The 22,726-nt window shown below is 46.4% G+C and overlaps 1 protein-coding gene across 3 annotated transcripts in view; it reads right to left on the minus strand.

Annotated features, from left to right (window-relative positions):
* Positions 1–22,726, minus strand: part of CLMN (calmin) — a 67,005-nt gene that overhangs the window by 8,853 nt on the left and 35,426 nt on the right. For 2 of the 3 annotated variants that reach the window (XM_088673056.1, XM_035106652.3), the window contains exons 2-10: positions 21,698–21,759; positions 20,476–20,571; positions 18,921–19,004; positions 13,910–14,002; positions 7,388–7,578; positions 5,954–6,147; positions 5,661–5,743; positions 3,675–4,946; positions 448–635 (exon numbers count right to left, since the gene is read on the minus strand). In XM_088673056.1, coding sequence (XP_088529182.1) covers positions 448–635; positions 3,675–4,946; positions 5,661–5,743; positions 5,954–6,147; positions 7,388–7,578; positions 13,910–14,002; positions 18,921–19,004; positions 20,476–20,571; positions 21,698–21,759 — 2,263 coding nt within the window. The remainder of the gene's footprint in view (positions 1–447; positions 636–3,674; positions 4,947–5,660; positions 5,744–5,953; positions 6,148–7,387; positions 7,579–13,909; positions 14,003–18,920; positions 19,005–20,475; positions 20,572–21,697; positions 21,760–22,726) is intronic. The other variant, XM_088673061.1, reaches the window with a different exon arrangement.

Here is a 22,726-nt window from a genome sequence, read left to right on the forward strand (position 1 = left end):
ATGAAACGAGACCCTCTTTCCTCCACCTGTGCGCTGATCTGGGGGTTCTGCTGACCCTCCAGAGCCAATTTCAGGGGTGGACAGGGGGGGGGGAGCAACTTGCTCATTCTGCTTGGAGATCAGACATCGTTAAGAACCGAAGCATGTTTGTGCTAAATTCTTCCACTGAAGTCAACAGGGATTAAACACACTTCGGCACTTACGGAAGCTGATCACCCAGCAGGTCCCAGAAGTGCTTAGATTTTGACTGCACCTCACCCTTCCCAAATGCATCCAGCTGCCTGGACTTTTCCTCCCCTGCCTGTGCTATGGCTGTCCAGGGCTGCAGCCAAGAAGGCCAGTAAAATATGGGACGTGGCAGGCAAATAAGCTTTGCCTGGAAACCAGACAAGAAAAAGTGGCAAGACGGGTTTTGTGGTAGGAACCAAAGAAGCAAACGGAAAGCACCTCGAAAGCCCCTGATGGTCTGTATATTCTTCCTCTAGCTTATCTAGTAGCCGGGTAGAGCCAGCTTTCGGACTTGGGATGTTTTCTCCTTGAAAAATTGACTTGTTCTTCCTTTTCTCTTTCTTTTTGCTCCTTTCTTCTGGCAGTTTTCTTTCTTCAGCCGCAGTATCAAACTGGTTTACCACTATCTGTTAAAAATAAAAATGATGATAATTCAGGTTTTTAAAAGCAAGAGTTTGTACAAGTTTATCAAGATCTGCCTAGTTACAGGTAGGTAGCCGTGTTGGTCTGAGTCGAAGCAAAATAAAAAAATTCCTTCAGTAGCACCTTAAAGACCAACTAAGTTTATATTTTGGTATGAGCTTTCGTGTGCATGCACACTTCTTCAGATACACTAGAAACAGAAGTGTCAGACCCTATATATATATATATATATATATATAGGGTCTGACACTTCTGTTTCTAGTGTATCTGAAGAAGTGTGCATGCACACAAAAGCTCATACCAAAATATAAACTTAGTTGGTCTTTAAGGTGCTACTGAAAGATCTGCCTATTTAATCTTTGAAGCTCCTTTTTTTCTTCTTTATATTGGCAAACTACATTCACTTGCTTGTTTAGCCAGCAAGCTAACTAGCTAGCTAGATGGATACCTAGACACATACATGCTTAGACAGAGGGATTTCTATTTTGCCCGCCACCCCGCAAAATAGAGGTGCCCAAAGTGGCAGGAAGCTGGCAAACAACATCAAAATAAAATAGATACAGAGATGGGTAGCTGGGTGGAGGGAGTGATTTCTGCCCTGTCTCCCCACCGCTACAAAATAAAGGTGGCTAACAAGCAACAATCAAACTAAAAGTCAATGAAAATACAAAAGGCAGCAATCTTAACACTGAGATACCCATGTGGAAGCCTAGACCAACTAGAAGAACTCTGCACAACAAACAACTCAGGTGGCAATGGAAAAATTGTGAAGTACGAAGCCATCTATTCTTCTGGGGCAGATAATTTCACATACTGGGTTCCATAATAATAATAATAATAATAATAATAATAATAATAATATATTATTATTTATACCCCGCCCATCTGGCTGGGCTTCCCCTGCCACTCTGGGCGGCTTCCAACAAACATTAAAATATATCAAATATCACAGATTAAAAACTTCCCTAAACAGGGCTGCCTTTTGGTATTTTCTAAATGTCAGGTAGTTGTTTATCTCTCTGACCTCTGATGGGAGGGTGTTCCACAGGACGGGCGCCACCACCAAGAAGGCCCTCTGCCTGGTTCCCTGTAGCTTTGCTTCTCGCAGTGAGGGAACCACCAGAAGGCCCTTGGCGCTGGACCTCAGTGTCCGGGCATAACGATGGGGGTGGAGACGCTCCTTCAGGTATACTGGACCGAGGCCGTTTAGGGCTTTAAAGGTCAGCACCAACACTTTGAATTGTGCTCGGAAACGTACTCATTTGGTGCCAGATGTTGCTGTACTCCAACTCCCAATATTGCTATGCATTGGCTAGGTTGGCTGAGGCTGCTGGGAATTGGAGTCCGACAGCATCTGAGGGGTGCCATGTTGACGACCTGTCTCAAGAGGGTGTTTTAATGCGCCAGAATGCAAGTAGGGCTCTACTAATACCAAAACAGCAAGCTGAACAAAGTGGGGTTATGTGTGGACAGAACATGTTGTCTATCCTTCTCATTTGGACAACTGTTTCCTAAACAAGTGAATATATACAGCGTCACTGCCAAATGATGCCTGGGGCACTTTCAAGAAAAGTGAAGGAGAAATGTAACCAAGTACAGTGGAGCCCCGTACGCATCCAGAGCAGTACTTACCCTGAAGCGCCGAATCTGCGCATGTTCCCCGCGTGATTCGGTGCTTCTGCGCATGACATCATTTGGCGCGAATCGCCGAACCCGGAAGTAACCCATTCTGTTACTTCTGGGTTTGGCGCGTATGTAACCCATGTTGTACGCAACCCGCAGCATTCGCATCTAGAGGTATGACTGTATCCAGGTTCGGGGCTGCTTCACACATCATGGTTGCATCGCGGCTAATTTAGTTGAACTTTGGCCTCCTTGAAATCAACGCGACAAATTAATTCTGACTTAAAGTTCCACTGATGTCAAAGGGAATGAAGTGCAACTAAGTTAGTCTGGATCCAACCTTATGCTTGGTGTTTGGGTGTACACCTCAACACCTCAACATGTAAAGTGCAGTTGTGACAGATAGGTCTTTGAAACTAAGGGCACCGTAGAGGCAAACTCAAAGGAAAAGGCAGGATTGGCTACAGCTCCCTGTTGAGAGTACACTTGCATGGTAAATCTGGGATTGTGTTATTTGTGAAATGACCCTTGGGATTTTCTAACACCCAACAAAAGGCAAACACATCTATGAACACAGCTGCAGGATCAGTACGTACAGTGGGAGACTTGCCACTTGAAGATCTGACTTCCCCAATCAGAGCTAACCTCTTAGGACAATACATCAAGCCAAACAGAAGCAAGTCCAAATTAAACTATCCTTTTAGGCTGATATTACACATTATTTTAATGGCTACCAAATCAGGTCATAGGGTTGTATCCAACTAAGTCCTACCCGGAGTAGAGTCATTGAAATCAGTGGACCTAAGTTAGTCACGACCACTGATTTTAATGGGTCTACTTTGAGTAGGATTTAGTTGGACACAACCAATAGTATACCACATGAAAATACTGCACTGCTCCAGAGGCTCACAATCTAACCTGCAGTACCATCTACTACTCCTGCCAAGAAGAAGTTACATTGGTGGAAGACAAGTTACCTGACTCTCGTGGGAATAACTATGGGAGCAGCAACCACCCAATTTGGTTAGTGTGTGTTTGACCAGTCAATGGGCCTGATCCCAGATATTTAAATATAAGCATGTAAGTCGGGGGTGGGGAGCCTGGGCCTCTCCAGATGTTGCCAGACTACAACTCCCATCAGCCCCAACCAATGGCAATTAATTGGGGCTGATGGGAGTTGGAGTCCCAACAGCACCAGGACGGTCACAGGTTCCCCACCTCTGCATTTAAAGACTACTTCCAGGTGCAACACCAGGGGGATAGACACAAGCAGTTGCTAGTCACCAGAGCCCTCAGAAAAAGAACTATGGCGCAAGCGTCTCTATAATAATTTAGATGGCATCAAGCGCAAGGGAAGAATTTGGCACAAGCAAACAAGTAAATGCAAAAACCAACCGTACCACAGGGACATCTGAGTGAGCAGAATCCACGCTGTTTGCGTTGAGTATCACATTCTTCTTCCCTTCTGCAGCAGCCTTGTTGAGGGAAGCCTTGGTGTGACCACGAGCATCTTTTTTCTGCTTCTCTGGGCTTTTATCATCCAAGTGCGTTGGTGCTGCCTTACTCGTGTGTAGGCCTGCCTTTGAAATGTCCTTCTCAGCGTTTTGGTCAAGCAACTCTTTCTCTGCCAAACAGTTTACTAAAAGCTCGGCGCAGATCTTGTTGTTTTCCAAGAGGGTATGGTCTGCGCCGGGGGTAGCAAAAGCATCCAAGACGGCCGATATGGGAACATCATAATGGGGGTAATAGAAGAGGTCATGAGGGATTATGGAGATTTTGGAAGGGTTTGGCGTCATTTCACCCACCGAGCTGTCTTCATTAGTAATATCTAGGCTCTTGGGAGTGTTTCTAACCGGAGAAAAACGTTCCATTGGGTAACACTCTTCTGAATAATCCTTGAAATCAGGTCTACTTGTTTCCTGGTGAGTAGCATGTCCTTCCTTTACAGAAGAAGACTGCATTGCACAGTCATATTTTACTGGGAGCTTAGATATTTCCTTGTTCAACAATTCTAATATATATTTCTTTGTGGTCTCTTTCTCATCAGCAGTTGGAATTGGATGTTCAAGTTCCGTTGTCAGATGTTCCAGTACATTTTCAGGTAGAGGGGAAGAGCAAGCCTTTCCATCAGATGATTCTTTTGTTTTAGTGGCTGGCTTGTTCTTGCTGAATTCTTCGGGGTCGACTCCCGAAGAGTCAGCAGGTTCAACAGAATGTTTACAATATGGAGGTGAGCTTGGCGGAAGAAGGTCATCGCTCTGGGATGGTGAATCGGACATACTCAGCTGATCCCCTTCAGAGCCGTTTACGTTATTGGCAAGAATCTCGGCAACAGAATTGGACTGATAATCAACAGGCTCTGTTATTGGCAGAGAGCTTGGCCTCTGAGGTCCTTCTGTAGAAGTCTCTGAATGATCTGATAGTGGCTGCTGCAGATGGTCATTAATCTCCTCATTTGCTATATGAAAACTTGGGTTCTCTGGATTAAGGGGTGAACTAGGAATATGGATTTTTGGAGGTGAAGACTGGCTTCTGTCCAGGTGACCGGTATAGGTGTGCTTCCCATTCTCATTCAAAATCAAAACCTTCCCTTGATTTTCTTCCCCTGGTGTCTCTTTGACATGGAAAGGAGATTCAGCTGCAAAGTCCTTATCCGGATCTGAAAAATCTTCCTACGCGACATTAAATAAATCACCATAATCACCATCACAATCATTTGATAAATAATATTTCTTTTTGCAAGGTAGTTGTCGGAACAATTAGGCCATGCTTCTACCCGCCCACCAAAGACTTGCTATCATCATATGAAACAGTGAAACATCTCTGCCTGAGTTGCTGCATGCTTCCCAACTGTAAGGAGGCAAACCAAGAGCAGTGACTCACATGCAGAGATGCAATAGCTGGTCTCCTCTGAGGGCAGAGGGTGTTTCTGCTGTGTCTCTGCAATAGTCAGAAGTGACCAAGCCACCTTATGCAGAGATGCATGGGGGTGGGGCCTACCTTGAGTTATGGGAGTATTTAGTTGATGAACATCTAATGATATACCTGCAACCCTCTCAACTTCCTGGTTTCCCAGGTGCGGTTCAGGAACTGCTCATGCAGAGTCAAGATCCCAACAGTGTCTCTTTGATTCCTGCCATTTCCAATCTAGGGGGTGGGGAGAGAAGAGGAAAGCCACCCACATTTGCTGCCCACTGTCCATATTGTTGGGAACTGGGTTGACCTAGTGAAGCAAATACAACTGAACTGAAGTGAAAGAGGCCAGCTGGAGGAAACAATCACCCAACTTCCTCCTAACTGTGGAGGAGGTGCTTATCGCTGAGAGTGACCTAACTACATTTACAGGAAAGAAACATTCAAAAAGCAAAGTGAAGGAACACACGTACCCCTTCCAGCTCTGGGAAATGTTCCAAAAACTGTGCCACATAGGTCACAATGGACTGATCGTCGGGCGACTCAACCATGATGTCTGGGGAGACACACATATTGTCTCGTGATGAATCAAAATTTATTTCCTTTTACTTATTGATTTCATTAAAATTGTATGACACTGGATTGTAGAAAAAAATTCAGAGTGGTTTACAAGAAAAGATAAAACAATGTAATGATCACAAAGTCCCACTGATCAGCCTGTAAATCCCGAAAGCCTGCAGAAGACATTTAGGTACGAACATGTTACCTTCTGGTTCCAGAAGTCTTGGAATACCTAGGTGGTTATGTGCTGTAGTGAATGCATCCTCTAAATTCTCCCGGGGTGATTTCTCCAAAGCTTTCTTCATGTCTACCAAGCTTGAATCTATTGCTTTGATTATGGCCAAGAAAGCCAGGCCACTTCGCCAACTGCTGGTAAAGTCCTGAACGGCAACCCCATACCTGGAGGCGAGAGTACCAAGGAGAGAGGCGGTATGAAAATCCATACACGGAGATGGACATGTTCTCAAGACTCTCGTAACAAAGAGAATTATTCCAGTGCAAAGGCTTTCTAGCTTTAGGGAAATGCATCATACTCTAAAAGCATTCACAAGAGGGAGTTTTTGTACACAAGGTGCCTTTCCCTCCATCATGGGGTGAGAGAGATCCAGCTACTTAGCACTGTTGCCTGCCTTCAGAAAACCTTATTGGGAGCTTTTGCCTGGCAAATGGTAACTGTCAGCAAAGGAATGTAGGAAACTGACCAAAGCAGACCATTTGTCCATTCTATCTCAATATAGTCTACACCAGGAGTAGGGAACCTCCAGCCACATTTGGCCTGGCATGCGTCCCAGTTTGGCCATGAGGTTGTCCCTGCCACCCACCCAAAACCACACTCGCGTGCCCCACACGTGATGTTGCCTATATATGTGGAGCAGATAAAAGATGCATCTGGAACAGGTGAGCTGAACCACAGAATCAACCCCTGTGGAAAGCAGGGCTGAAGTCACCTTGTATCAACAGGTGGGCAGTCAGTTCAACCCTGCTGGATTGGCTTTCACAAGCAAGTTCCCTGCAGGGAGCTTGATCATGCGGCCAAGCCCTCTACTTAGGACTGGCTATGCACATCACTTCCCAAGCATCCAACAACCCGTTGACCACTGGGCACTTGGGAAGCGCTGCATGAGAAACTTGGACAGGTGGACAGGACAGTGCACCTGTCGGTCACCTGATGCCACTGATGATTTCACAGGTGGGTTGTCCCGCAGTGGTGGGGACAGGGAGGGATCTGACCCACCAGGCCAAAAAGGTTCCCTACCCCTGTTCTACATTAGCCGGGAGACGGCCTTGTGCCTCATGTCAGCTAATGAAAGGGCCAGCCATGAGCACATCTTTATACTTGTGATCCCCCCCCCCAAGGCAACGTACGCTGCAACGAAGAGTCGGAATAGGGTGTTATTACTGACACAAAACACAGAACTGTGAAACAGGAAGGACAGGAAAAACCCAGCTGCATATCCCAAGCTCTTCCCGGCTGATACAGGCAAACCTACAGAGCCTGTTCTATTGCTTGCCCTCGAATCCACTTTGTATGCATCCAATGCATTTCATCACACAGATAACGAATGGAAATCTTCTTCCATCTGATTGGCAGTGGGATTTGCAGCGACCTTTAAGGGGGAGGGAAGAAAAGTTGGCTTACTTTCTTGTTTTCCTTTGGACCCATGTCAAAAGGGTCTTGATTGCTTTTCGCTGGTCCTTCACTGAGACAGACATGCTTCTTTCGACATTAGGCGTGTTGGGATGAGAGGTGTCTGAATCAGGGCCACTGGGTCCCGATGACAGGCTGGAAGACGAGGAGTTCCTATTGAGGTTGCCTGTGAGCTCTTTAATCTGTTGCGGGGGGCAGGGGGTGGGGGGAAGGCAGCAGCCAGGGTCAGAAAAACAGAGCAGAGAATCCATCATCCTGTCATCCTTGCCTCGAGGACAAGCAACCCTATTCATTTCTTCAGGCAAGCAACCGCTTCCAGACTTCACAAACAGCCCTGTCATGCCAGCTAGCCCCGCGCAAATGGCAGTGTTGACTTGGGGCCCGGTTTGTTGCTATCTGAAAGAGCACTTGCCCCTCGGCGAGACACACAGCAAGACTCAAGCCAGCAGCCTGGGCTGCTGCATTCCAAACACAGGAGTAAAAATGCATAGCAACTTCTAAATCAGGGATGTTGCTGGACTTGGCCCATTGGCCATGCTGGCTGGGAGCTGGGGGGAGTTGGGAGTCCCACAATATCAGGAGTGCCACAGGTCCCCCCCCATTCCTGCTCTAAAGGCAAGGATCCTGCAATGGAATGAATACGGCCCACGTGTCTTAAGGTCAGTTTAAGCTCCTCTGAGTTGGTTACTGCAGTTAACAGGAGTGCCAAGATGGGCCTTTGATCTGATCTGCAGAGCTCTTCTTAAGTTCTGGTATAGCAACAAGAACCACAAGAAGAAAGGTCACATCCGTACCATACATTTAAAGCACTCTCATGCTATTTCAACAGTCAGGGGTTCCCTCAGAGTGTCCTGGGAACTGCAGTCTGCTAATGCTGCAGAGAGTTGCTAGGAGACCGCTCACACAGCAAACGTTTACTAAAGTGACTGCTTTGAAAGGTGCTTGGAAGTCCTGACTTTGGGACTTCAAAGTACCTTTCTCATGGCATCCCTGTGATGTCATGGGCGCAGCCTTGCCCACCAGTCAAATGTGGCCTGTGAGGCTGGCCCTGATAAGGATCTCACTCCTGGAGCCAAAAATGTTCCTTGTATAGACAAAATGGATTTTCTCATAAACTATAGAAGACACAGAATGCTAGAATACAGAGAAGCAATTCTCTCAGTGGAGAGAGATCAAATGGTGAGAAGAAAACTACAACAGAGTTTTTTGGGAACATATAGGCAGCTGGGGGTTGGGGCACAGACTGGCGTAAATGAACCATATAGTGCTGGAGAGAAGAGCGAATTCTTGCTTCTCAGTCATTTGATCTTGTGATGCCAGAAGACCCCCATCAGCAAAACTAGTGTTAGAAATTCCTCTGCATGAGATAACAAAAAAAATCCAGAGTCATTTTAGGTGAGTGCACACGTCACATCCTGATCTCTTAAGGACAGTTAAAGAGTTCAGTCATAGACATGCCCCAATCTTACACAATCCCCAAGTTGCCCCTCCTGTCTTAATAGCTCAGTTGGTAAAGCTTAATCTCAGGGTTGTGGGTTCAAGCCCCACGTCAGGCAAAAGATCCCTGCATTTTAGGGGGCTGGACTAGATGATCCTAGTGGTCCCTTCCAACTCTACAATTCTATTATTTAGGTTATATATGAGCTCACATAGGGCAGGAGTGTAGACCCTGTGGCCCTCCAGAGGTGGTTGGACTCCTCAGCCAGCATGGCCTGTGGTCAAGGATGATGGGAGAAACGAGTCCAGCAACATCTAGAGCTTCTCCGATTTAAGGGGCAGAGTTGGGGGTAGAAGATCTGTCCTGCTGGGTTTGCTGACTTGGGAGGATCTGCTTTCCTGTTTTTGAAAACTTGGCTCACCTTTAAAGAAACAGAGGCTGGGTCAATGTAGAGGCGGCTACAATGACACAGCTGGCTTGGTAAGCATGATTGTCCTTTGTTTAGTAAATAGCAGCTGCCAGGAGGTCGATTGAATTTGGATTGGGACCTTGGTGGCAGCAAAGGGTAAATTCCCTTCTCTCTACCTATCACCAGCTGCAGTCCTAATCTGGACACGGACACGGACACGGACACACACACACACGCCCATGAGTGTGGTTGCTATTTAACTGAACAAAGAACAATCACACAAGCTACCAGCTGTGCGAGTATCATCATGTCTACTTTGGCCCTTTGTTAAGCAATGTCGGAAATTTTTTGATGGGAATTGTGTGGCTAAGAGGGTGAGATAAGAGATGCTCGTGATGCCAATTGGATTTGGCCTTCTTGTGGGGGAAGGGGGAAATAAAAGATGTTAAGCGTTCAAGCTGGATTTTGTTTAGTTGACTGACTACATCTGCCCAGATGTTTGGGGGCCACCCCCACCATCATGTTTACATCAGTTCCATTTGGGAGGATACTGGAATCTAGAATGTAAGAAGTGCCCTGCTGGATCAGACCAGAGGCCCATCGAGTTCAGCATCCTGTCTTCTCAGTGGCCGACCAGATGCCTGTGGGAAGCCCACAGACACAACATGAGCGCAACAGCACTTTCTCCACTTGCGATTCCTCTTCCTCTGACCCGAATCTGAAATTTGGATTCTTCACTTGAAATTCTCTATGAGCTTTCAGATTCCCTAGAAGGGGATGGTAGGCTTTACAGGGAGGAGAGGGCATTGCTAGGCCCTCAAAAGACTTGAGGCACAGGGCAAATTTGAATAACAATGACATATGTTAATTTATAAGTATAGGTGCAAAGTTAAACAGACTTTCAGAGGGAAGGGGACTGTTGGCCATTAACGGTAACCCTGAGCAGTGGAATGCCATCAAGATTTTCTAGGCCAAGTACTGTATGTGGATTGTGCCCTCCACCTTGCCTGATATTAAAACTGAGACAGGTATCTCTGGGCAAATGAGGTCGGCAGATGAATAGAGCTTCACTAGTACTGTGCTTTTATACTGTACCTGTTTGCACCAACAATGCCCCTGTATGGAGACGTCATAGTTTTTGAAGGAAGCTCAGGAACATATCAATGCTTTTCAAAGAATCATAGACTCTTATGAGTTGGAAGGGACCCCAAGGGTCATCTAGTCCAACCCCCTGCAATGCAGGAATCTCAGCTAAAGCATCCATGACAGATGCATATCCAACCTCTGTTAAAAAAACCCTCCAATGTGTCTATTTTAAATGGTTTGGGCACTTGTTGTTTAATCTCTGGCCTTTTAAGCAGAAAAAATTATTCCAGGAGTTTTCAGAAATCAATGTGACACTTTAAAAGCTTTAAAAATACTAGGAAGAACTTGGCACATTTTGATGGGCTCTCCCATAGGCCATCAAGGTCTAATTTAGGAATTAACCAGTCTCCTGAAATGGCCCATAGATGTCAGTGTCCTTCCTTAAATTTTGAAGGCTCTCAAAAAGTGATATCCAGCTCCCAAGGCACAAGAAACAAGGTGCTTGCTTGTGGCCATTCTATCATGATCCAACAGCCCACACCTTCCTTGAGTAACAGGGAAGTTTGAGCCAACTTAATGGTGTAACGTTGGAAAATGTCGACCACTTTTCCTACCTGAGCAGTTATCTTTCCACAAGGGCCAACATCGATGCCAAAACCTAGCATCGCCTGAGCTCTGCAAGCTCAACTTTCTCCTGATTGAAGCAACAAGTGTTCGAGGACCAGGACGTTCACAGAGAAACCGAAATGCTCATTTACAAACCCATTGTACTACCAACTTTACTGTATGTTTGCGAACCATGGACCACTTATAAACACTATCTCCAGCTCCTTGAAAGATTCCATCAACAATGTCTCCGGAAAAAATTGCACATCTCTTGGGAAGACAGGCAAACAAATGTCAGTGTACTGGAAGAAGCAAAGATCACCAGTGTCGAAGCAATGATTCTTCAACATCAACTTCGTTGGACTGGTCATGTTGTTTGGATGCCTGGTTATCATCTTCTAAAACAACTACTCTATTCCCCACTCAAGAATCGAAAGCGAAATACTGGTGGACAACAAAAGAGGTTTAAAGATGTTCTCAGGGCAAATCTCTTAAAATGTAGCATGAGCACTGCTCTAACTGGGAAACACTGGCCTGCGAGTGCTCCAATTGGAGAACAGCCTTTACCATAGCAGCCATGGACTTTGAAGAAGCACAAACTCAGGGTGAAAAGGAGAAACAAACGAAGAGGAAGGCATGCTTCGCAAACCCTCACCATGATCAACTCCCACCCGGAAACCTATGTCCCCACTATGGAAAGACATGTGGATCCAGAATTGGCCTCCACAGTCACTTACGGACTCACGGTTAAAACCATGTTTATGGAAGACAATCTTACTCGGATACGAGTGATCGCCAAAGAAGCAGCAGCAATACAGTAAAAGAACAAGTGGAATGATTTTGTGAAAGGGTAAAGGATTGTACCCAATGATGGTTTTGAAAGCTCTATTTCACTGCACAAATTAGACTGCCCAGTTTTTTCAGATTATCCTTGCATACTACCCTCAGGAGCAGCGTTAGAGGACGACAGTGGGAATCAAGTGGCTTGGTAAAAAATGGGGTGCCATGCCTTGCATTACTGGGGTGTTTTCTACTAAGAGCCACCTACAACCCAATCTACAAACGTCTCCTGAAGATAATAACAACAAGGAATTCAGCATGGTGCTAAAAGCCAGAAATCAGGGTTACCTCCTAATAAATTTTTGTAATATTATACAATGACAAATATCATTATAGCCTAATAATCAGCCTCCTTTGGGGATTAAAATGATTTAATCCTGAAATCAGGGTTGTTATCGTCATTAGGGCGACATATTCACACAGGATTTCATTTTCCGCAACTTCCCCAACAAAGCAGTCAAAAAGACAGCTGTCTGCTATGAATCTTTTTTCCTTTTCTATTATTTGCTTCTGGAATTGAATCACATTATTAGTCAGGTGCTCCTTGAATTTGACAGCTAGCATGTAAGTGACTTTGAAAAATCCCAGCATTGTTCACAATCTGCAGGGGTTCTGGCTTTAACCAATTTTACTGTCTGCCCCCCGCTCACTCCCTACACTAATCAGAAGTAAGAAAAAATATCAGCATGTTTGGATATGAGCCTAGAGCACAATCCTAACCTCCCAAGTACCGGTAGTAGTGCTGGGGAGGGTGGCTAGAATTCAGCGGAAGTAGCCCTCTGCCTGGCTCTGCCAACAGGGGGCAGCATCAGAGCAGAGTAGGGCTGGGTAATATAACAATTTATTGTCCCAAACTGGTTTGAAGTCCACAATGTTGTATCGGATTCATAACTATTGACCTGGCAATATATCGCTAATCATGATGTGTGTGTGTGAGAGGCAAAAATCACAATGTGGAAAAAACCGCGAAGCCAGCCAGTCCTTCTATTGATCCCGGCAGTGCCTGTTAACTCTGCCGACAAAGCTCTCCCCTGCCTCAGGCAGGGGGCAGCGAATCAGGCGCTGGCAGAAATCATGGTGAGGGGAAAACCGTGTCCCTAGATAGCTCCATCCTTATTTCAGATATCGTGATATATCAGCATTTCGCAACGCTGAAAACCAGGTATCGCCCAACCCTACCGCAAAGGATCTTGCAGAGGATGGGCAAGATATGGTAACTGACAGGGGACCCTGAAATGGGACATGCCAGGATTAGGGTGGGCACAGAACTGTGCTGGCTATGGATCTATTGGATCCTAAGCTAAGCGCTTCCTGGAGAGGAGCCTAATTTGGGTGTAAAGCTGGTGTAGAAGAAAATGTGTGTGTGTGTGTGTGTGTGTGTGTGTGTGTGTGTGTGTGTGTGTGTAATGGAGGATCCTCTATATTTCATCTCCCTCAAAATTTGCCCAGGGAAGGAGAGGTGGGTGGGGGTGGGGGTAGAGGGGGAATACACTAGCCCATTGTCTGCTCTTATCCACGATTAAAGAGATTGAACTAGGTTACATCTGCACCAGACTTTTGAGAATGGTCAAGTTCACTGGCTGCATTCAATTCTTGGCATTTCAAGGCTCCCAGATCGTTGAAATGCGTATCAGATTCCATCTTAGTACATGAAAGTAGTGCAAGTAATGCATATTAAAGGGCTTTAAAGCCTCGTTTCAGGACTCAGGTCTTAAGACCCATGTTGCTAAAAATGCACAAAGCAGCATTCAAGCATTTTCAGCACAAAAATGGAAAACAAGATCTTCTGATCTGGGTTCTGGCCAGGAGCCACATGCACACAAGGCAGGCTGGACTCAAGTACTTTGAGGCAGAAATCCATTTGCAAGGGTAATGAAGTAGACTGAGGGGTTTGCAAGGTGGGGGGAGGAAAGTGCAGCGACACCCAGGTGTCTGATCTATTTCGGTTTATCCAGGTTTGTTCATACATTTACGTAGTCTTTAATGCAAGAAAAATAAAGACCCGACACAAAACTAGGTACATGGGAGAAACGAATCTGTTTCATTCCTAGCCTTTAGACATAACAAATCTGTATTCTGCTGAAAGGTTTAATGGAAAAGCCAACGTGTAACAACATTGCTATTTGCTCCTTACCTGAAAGAACAAGATTATGTTCCATATCAGTCCCAGGACCATGGAAGAGTTTCCATCTGCTATTTCAGCTGCATCAATGCTAACCAGCTTCACCTACAGAAAAGGGGGTTGCAGGTTTGAAAAGACGTTTAAAAACAGACAAATGCACTCAAGTGCAGTTTTAATTACAGAATGCACATGTGTCACATCTAAAGGCCAGAGAACAGGGAGTTGCATTTTGCACTTATACTGGGCGAGGTTTTGGCTTGCAATGTATAAAGCTGGATTGCTTGCTTCTACGTATATCTAGTTCACACGATATGGTTGCATTATAGCGGCTCACTGGAGGGAGGCCCGTTTTCTTTATGGGGGGAGGGAGGGAGAAATAAAGAGTGAAGTCACATGGCTGCTATGCACTCATATAACTACGTAGTTTGACCCTCAGTTGTGATGAAGTATTTACTTGATTATATTATGCATATTTGCAGCTACATAATCCGCTGCCATTGTTCTACTGAAGTCAGATTTATCAGGTCCATCTTGGCAGACAGCCGGCTGACGTGCAGCATGTGTGGTTCGGGGAGGGGCATTATTCCTCTAAGGTGCCATCTGAGTTTTGGGGGCGATAGAAAAGAGGAACAGAATGCCCCTCTAATACTAACTGGGCACAGAAACACCTCCCCACTATCTTGGGAGGCTCAGCTATCTCCATTTTTAAATGCTTGTTCAGCACGATCTGGGGAAGGGCCGTAGCTCTGTGGCAGAACATCTGCTTTGCTTCCAGGTTCAATCCCTGACATCTTCAGGTAGGGCTGGGAGAGAACCCTGCCTGAAACCCTTGAAGCACTGCTGCCAGTCAGTGTAGACAATACTGAGCTAGACGCAGGGCCGTCTTAAGTGCCCCTGGCGCCGTGGTGCACCAGATCTCTCCGGCACCCTCCCGCCCCGTTTCCCAGCGCGGCGGGCGGGTGGGCAGGCACAGTGCGATCTCTCCGGCACCCTCCCGCCCCGTCCCCCTGCGCAGTGGGCAGGTGGGCACAGCTGCGCGGCGGACCGGCCGGCCAGTGGGCGGGCGCAGCTCGCGGCGCCCTCCTGGCGGGCCAGCACCGTGGTGCCCTGCGCCACCCAGCCTGGCCATAGGGCCGGCCCTGGCTAGACGGACCAATGGTCTCTGTATAAAGGCAGCTTCCTACATTCCTATCAAGTTACCAAGGATTCTGGGTTTGAAGCCATGGCAGGACCCAGAGTTCCCACAGAGAGGTTTAATCCATATGACAAGGACCAGCTTATGTTTCTCCTTCAAACTACACACTCTCTTCTCTTGCTTCTTCATTGCAAGCAGGATGGCAGAGCAGGAAAGAAAGAAATCCCCAGGCTGCCCATTACAGCGTTAAACCCTTGTGTTGCAATACAGGGCCTCAGACCTTTCTGAAATGCTGACAGTAAGAATATTGAGCCTCTCCCCACCTGTCACAATTCCTCTCGAGTTCTGCATTAACTACACACCATGGCTGTCCCTTCCCACCTCTTTCATGGTGGTTTAATATTTAAACTGTTGGCACTCCATTGCCAAGGGAATGGAAACAACATTTCCCTGCCATCTAAAATTTGGTTAAACCGGCTTGAGATCAAGAGATCAAACCTTTTAACCTGTGGCTCAACTGCAAGACTGGTTCAGTCCTGAACATCATAGGCAACATGGCGCCTTCAGATGTTCCGGCCTACAAATCTCGCCAGTTGCAGTCAGCATGGCCAATGGTGAGAGATGACGAGAGTCAGCAACATGGGGAAGGCACCATGTTTGATGCTCATGGATAAATTTTAGGCTGTTTTTTTGGGGGGGTGGGGGCGTTGTTTGCGTGCTCGGGCACAGTCGCACCCCGCACCCCTCCGGGAGTCAGACCTCAGACCAAGGAAAACACATGACAACATATTTTGGGATTAAAATGGCCACAACTTTATTGAATTTCAACTGTAGGAAACCTTGGCTTAGGCATTGGGTGTATATCCCTCTCAGCCCCCATCTGGGGGTCTGAGGCAAGACAGGGTCAATCGGGAATATGGGGACACTGCAAAACGTGCGTTTACATAGCTGGCCCCCTCCCTGCACTGCTGGGAGCGCTTGTGGTCAGAGACTCCCCTCAGGACCCCTCTAACAGGGAACCCTGATATCGCAACCGCAGAAAGGGATGAGTCACCGCAACATCCCTTCCTCGACTGTAGGACTAAAGGATTCTGCCCAAGGCCTAAAACTGCCAGCCAAGACTGCAAAATCGCCGCCTCACCGCCACACCTCATGTCCTCACCAACCATTCCTCAGGGCCCTGCTTTACATCTCACAACCAGTGTTCATTTCCCAATGGGATCAGGTGCACTCCGTCAGCTCTAAACAATTCCAGCTTGTACATTTTAATGTCTGCATGTTTAATCCCTCGGCCCCCAATACACAGAGTCACATTGCAAATAGCCCTGTTCATTTTAATTCGTGTGCTGGGCCGCAAACCTCGCCCACTGCCAAATCCGGTGAGCAGTTATTTAAGCACATCTCTATCCCACTGTAGCACTTACAGTTTGCAAAGTATATAACCACCCATATCTTTGGTTCTTGCTGCAACATCCACAGGAGGTGGATCACTCTTAATCCCATGCTGAAGATGGGCAGTTATTGTGGGCAATTTGAAGCCCATCTCTTCCAGTCCCAAGCCTGACTTTTTTCCTTAAGGTTTTTGCTGAAGTTTCCCAAAATTTCATACATACATTTCAATGCATAATAAAAAACTCCCCCCCCCAACTTGCCAGCCCCATTTCCATGGTGTTTCTGTTTCTTTCCCTCTGCTGCACTGTCTTTTATCTCTTAAACCTTAACAAGAATACCATAACCTCTAATCCCTTCTGTTGCTCCTAGTTCAAATCATGCTCATGTGTTCATCATATAATAATATCTCTTTAAATAATCCAAAAGCATTTCCATTCTTCCACAAAACCTTCATCATTAGACCAAGCCTGACTTTTCTTATCTACTGCCCAAGGTGGGTCCTGTCTTGGAATTTAAAATTGCCTATACAGTAAATGGGAAGCTGGTGAAATTTTGCCAGCACTGGATTTCTCGAGTCACACAGCTGTTGCAAGTCCTTGGATTTGGGCCCTGGTGGCCCTGGTTTCACCACCATACCTGAATAACTCTTCTACATCCTTTCCAACTAAGCATGACTTACAAGAATAAGATTGTGAAGACCCTTGGAAGGGACTGGACACAGGGACCAAGTCAGTCCATCTGGCCTCCGAAAAGTTCAGTGTGCCTAAAGGAGTGTTTCACCTTGCATAAGCTTTTAAAGCAAGGCAAGGCACCTTACTATGACATACCAAGGCCCCTGGCAACATGAGCGTGTGATGTGTGATGTCAGCAGCACATGCAGAATCCAGTGATAATGGAGCCAAACAACAACGGCCTAACAGAGACGCTGCTGTGAGGCTGGGTGGTGATTTATAGGGCCACAGCTAAGTGGCAGGGCATCTGCTTTGCAGTTCCAATCCCTGACACCTTCTGCTTGTCAGGGTAGACCAGGGACAGCCAATGTGTCTTCCAGAGCTTGTTGGATCACAACTCCCATCACCTATGACCATTTGACTGGGCATGATGGGAGCTGTAGTCCAAAAACATACAGGAAGCACTATGTTGGCTATCACAACGCTGAGCTAGCTGGGTCAACTGCCAAACTTGGTATACGCAGTGGTGGTGTTTAACTGCTTGAGGTGAAACAGGAAGAGGTGCCCTGTCACTCCTGCCACCACCACCACTGCCATCAGCACCCATTTCAGACGGGATCGTGCTGATTTCAGGCGAGATCTCACCCAAATTGGCACTGATGGCAGAGGTGCTTCTTTGCTGATGCGGTTCTCATGGCTGCCGATTCCTGACTTGCTTTACAGTGGTACCTCGACTTACGAACGACTCAACAACCAAATTTTTTGACTTTTTCGGATGGGGCAAATGGCCGCACGCTTACGAATTACTTGACATCCGAACGGAAACTGCGGCGGTTTTAGATAGGGTTTCTTCAACTTATGAATTTTTAGATGCGGTTGCTTCGACTTACGAATTTCTCCGTTTCCAATGCACCCCTATAGGAAATCGGGTTTCCAATGGCGCTTTCCGACTTACGAATTACTCGACCTACGAAGGTGACTTCGGAACGGATTAAATTCGCAAGTCGAGGCACCCCTGTACATTGCTGCCCATCGCCCAGCCTTGACAGGGGGCTGGATCCATCTCCTCACCTTCACCTAAGACTCCAAAATGGGTGTGAGTTATGATTAGGGGAAAGGCGATAGCTCAGTGGTAGGGTGCATGCTTTCATGCAGGAGAGTCTAGGTTCAATCCTTGGCTTCTCCAGTTGGGGCTGGGAGATAACCCAATCTGAAATCCCGGGCAGCCTCTGACAATGCTGAGTGAGATAGACCAATCTTCCGATTCAGTATAAGGCAGCTTTCTACATCCCTCCTTTTGCACTTGATACAAAGGCAGCCTGCATAGCAATAGCAGTGTGGGGTGGCATCCCCACCACATAAGTTACACAGTGTTCAACCCCAGACCTTGCAGAAGTCTAGAATAGCAGTTTCCATCTTTCTTTGAACAAAGCTCAAATAATCTCTTGCTATAAATTGGGCAGAGAAATATAGAACTCGTGATGCTGAAAGCATTTGGGGGGGGGGAGTCAAATGACTCAAATCACTAACCTTCCGAGCAACTTGAGCCCAGCTGTTTAAGGTTGCCAAACACAGGCATTTCTTTTATTTTATTTTAATATTAGCCTCTTGATCCCTTAATCCAGTTGAACATTACGACATTAAAATAATAATTTGTGTTGTGAGGAACCCCTCCTTCTGCATATTGTATGCAGCCTTTCAGACACAATTTTAAACAAAACATAATTCCTTCAGCTTACACATTATTATTATTCCTCATTTGGGAGAGAGAGATATTGTACTGGGAGAAGTGAAAAAAAATTCAACCAGCTTTTGAATTACTTACATTGCTGTCCTCCAAAAATTTGAGGGCTTTTGCAATATTGTTCAGTCGAAAAATACGATGGGTCGAGGGCTTGTATTCATGCAGCTAAAAAAAGAGGGAAGTAAGCCAGTTAGTGCTTTTTAAAATGCATTATTGAAGGGGGAAGGACAGATCCTGAAGCTGAGGCTCCAATACTTTGGCCACCTCATGAGAAGAGAAAACTCCCTGGAAAAGACCATGATGTTGGGGAAGATAGAGGGCACAAGGAGACGGGGACGACAGAGGACGAGATGGTTGGGCAGTGTTCTCGAAGACAGGAGTGCCTGGGCATGTTCTGGTCCATAGGGTCACGAAGAGTCAGACATGACTAAACAACAACAACAACAACAACAGAAGGGGGAAAGGCTGTGGCATCTGCTTTGCATGCAGAAGGTCCCAGGTTCAAACCCACTGCCTGAAACCCTGGAAAGCCATTGCCAGACAGTGCAGACTCTTCTGAGCACATCTACTAGGAAGTAAACACACCAGCAAGACAAGCTGGAACGTTTGCAGAGAAGAGTGACTGAGGTGATCAAGGGTCTGGGAACCAAGCCTTATGAGGAACGGTTGCGGAAGTTGGGTATGTTCAGTCTGGAAAACTGGGAGGATATATAGAAGAAGCTTGTTTTCTCCTGCTCCGGAGGGTAGGACTCAAACCAATGGCTTCAAGTTACAAGGAAGGAGATTCTGACTCAACATCAGGAAAAACCTTCTGACAGCAACAGCTGTTCAACAGTGGAAGAGACTCCCTCGGAAGATGATGGCGACTTTCCTTCCTTGGAGGTTTTTAAGCAGAGGTTGTCTGGCCACCTGTCATGGATGCTTCAGTTGAGATTCCTGCGTTGCTTGGGTCCCTTCCATCTCTGCAATTCTATGATTCTATGACTGCAGTTATAATATAATTGCCAACACTTGCTGCACCCATGCACTTTCTATGAACCACATGCAACTAAGATATACAGACTGGCTGCAGCTGCCCACCTTAAGATATATTTCTGATGTGGTCCTTGGGTGAAAAGGCTCAATTTTATCACAAATGCTGGGAAAGCAGTAACAGTGAGCATTCAGCCTGGAGGTATCTTCAGAGGATGAGCAGGGGAACTTGACTCACCCACTAGCTGCAAACCTCACACTGTCATTGGCCATGAGGAGCCATTGGATCAAGACATCATCCCTTCCACAGGACTGGCATCCCCCTGCACCAACTCCCTGGGCTCCTGGCTAGGGCAGTGACCCACCATTTCTGCCCTAGCCCCATAGGAGCAGGAGAGCTGGGCTGGAGCAACCATCAAAGAGGCCAGCTAGCTCAACACAAGGCCACACAGAAGGAAGGGGAAGCCACAGGGGACACTTGGCCAGATCAGGGCCTGGCTGAGAGCCAGAAAGGGGTGGAGCCACCAGTTCCTACATAAAGCGTACAATCTGAACCACTTCATGGCTGAAGTAACAGCTCTCTTACAAAATCCAGTCCTCCTGACCTGGTAAAAACAGGCAACATCATGTCAAACCGAGGCTGTTAACGAAGGTTTACACCTACCAGATTTTGCCCAGAGAGAACCTCCAGCAGAGCCATCAAAATTTTGCCATCTTTAACATCAACCAACAAATCTTTCACTTCCAGAGGGGGGCTGCACTGTGAAGAAAGAAATGGGTACATGATTGAGAAAGGTGATCTTTGGCTCTGTCCCAGGGCTAGCCAAACAGCAAATCACACAGTTCAAAATTGGAGTTAACTCGTTATTTGCAAACACTGTCTTCACAGACTTAGTGGAGTGTCAGACCTAAAGAGCACAGCAGCTCATTCCCTGTAGGTCTTACTCCATGAAATCAGTTGCCTTCCCCAAGGCATCCCCAAACTGCGGCCCTCCAGATGTTTTGGCCTACAACTCCCATGATCCCTAGCTAACAGGACAAGTGGTCAGGGATGATGGGAATTGTAGTCCAAAACATCTGGAGGGGCGAAGTTTGGGGATGCCTGCCTTAGACTAAAGGTCCCCACCTCCCCACAGTTGTCTATGTCTCCAGCTCTTCAGGACAAGCAATCAGAGACTATGCCTGCATGTCTGTTTTTGCTCCTCCCATTTCATGCCTCTTCTGGTTCTGGGAGTCATGGGGAAAGTGGAGACACCCGTGACTCTTCACCAGCATGACTCATCTCTGCCTCTTCACCTCTCTCCTTCCACTAGCCTGCTGAAGCTTCTGATTCTGAACTCTCTCTGCCACAGACTCTCCCTGTTCACTAAGCCCTGTCACCTCTTCAGCTTCCAACACCTCCTCCTCCCAGTCTTCTCCCTCTGACCACTTATCATTGTTCCACCACCAATCCCCAGGCTCTGAGTCTTCTTCCTTTGGGGGTTTCCCAGCTGGTTCCTCCCACCATTTCTCTGTGTCCAAACAGTTCATGATGGGCACTCAATTGGAAAGGACCCCAATGGTCATCCAGACCACCTGCAAATATATCAGATAATAAATATTTAAGGAATAATATAAACCCCCATCCTTTCTCATCCACTTTTCAATAACTGCAATTTTTAAAAATGATTGTTGGTTTGTTATTGCTGTTGTTAGTTATCCACCCTTCATCCTAAGGTCCCAGGGCAGGTTACAACAATTAAAACACTATATTCAAAACAGTTTTAAACAACTTAGAATCACAGAGATAAGGTGGGTCCCAAAAATAAACATCCAAAATGTCTAAAGGCAGGGTAGAAAGGTGTGTCTGTAATATTTGAATGGGCTAATTTGTTTAGCAGGCTTACCTTTTCCAAATGTAGATTTATCCATCGGGTAAAAGTCCTTTTCTGCACATTTTCCCTTTCCACTAGAAAGAAAAGATATAAAGAAACTCAGGCTTATTTTTTAAAAATGGGAAAGTGCCTATATAACAAATTGAAGCTGCTTAGTAGAAGCAAAGTTTGGCTTCCAGTGCAACAGTGGACTTATATGTCAGGAAGTCTACGAAAACAACATTAAGAACTGTTGCAGAAAGAACAGCAGAGGATGCTCCCAGCATCACCGGGCCACATTTGATTCACATGTCTCTTGCTGCTTGCCCCATTTTGATTGCAGAACTCCCAAAACGAACCATTTCAATCTGCATGGCTCACAGGGGCTCCATAAAGGTAATACCGTTTCCAAAAACCCAATTAAACATGTTCTTTTTGCACCTATCCTTGTGAAAAGCAGCGGTTAAAAAGGAAGAAAGAAAAATCTGTCCAAGTCTTAAGATGTCTGCTCACATACTGTACATATGGTTTACTGAATCTGTGTTGGTTTTTCTGGGCATCCAGAGAGCAGTAACAGGATTATAAATCTCATAATTACATACAACATACAGCTAGGCCTGTTCACCAATCCGTGGCACCATGCCAGAAAGAAGTCTTGTTTGCTAGAATTCAGTAATATAAACAGTAGAGAGAGAGAGAGAGAGAGAGAGAGAGAGAGAGAGAGAGAGAGAGAGAGAGAGCAGTCTGGTTTCAGTTTTAACCTTCCAAGATTTCCGGGCTCAAAAAAGACAACAGGAACTCAAGCTGACTTCGAAACTAGGCTTAACTCTTACTCTCAACTCAGTTTGAAGCAGCACACTGAGACCAGCCGTTGCCCGTTCTCCCTGTGGACTCGGGACTCCAGAACCCCTTCAGCATTTGTGTGTAAAGACGTGACAATGGCTCATTGGCATTCTAGAGCCCCGACGCACCCAGGCCATGTTCCCATGGTATGCCTCTGCAAGATGATGCAAACTGAGTCAGCAGCACCCAGTCTGAGATTCATAGAGTTGGAAGGGACCC

This window comes from Zootoca vivipara, chromosome 1 (assembly GCF_965207765.1).
Source record: "Zootoca vivipara chromosome 1, rZooViv2.hap1.1, whole genome shotgun sequence".
In the NCBI taxonomy this organism is placed as follows: domain Eukaryota; kingdom Metazoa; phylum Chordata; class Lepidosauria; order Squamata; family Lacertidae; genus Zootoca; species Zootoca vivipara.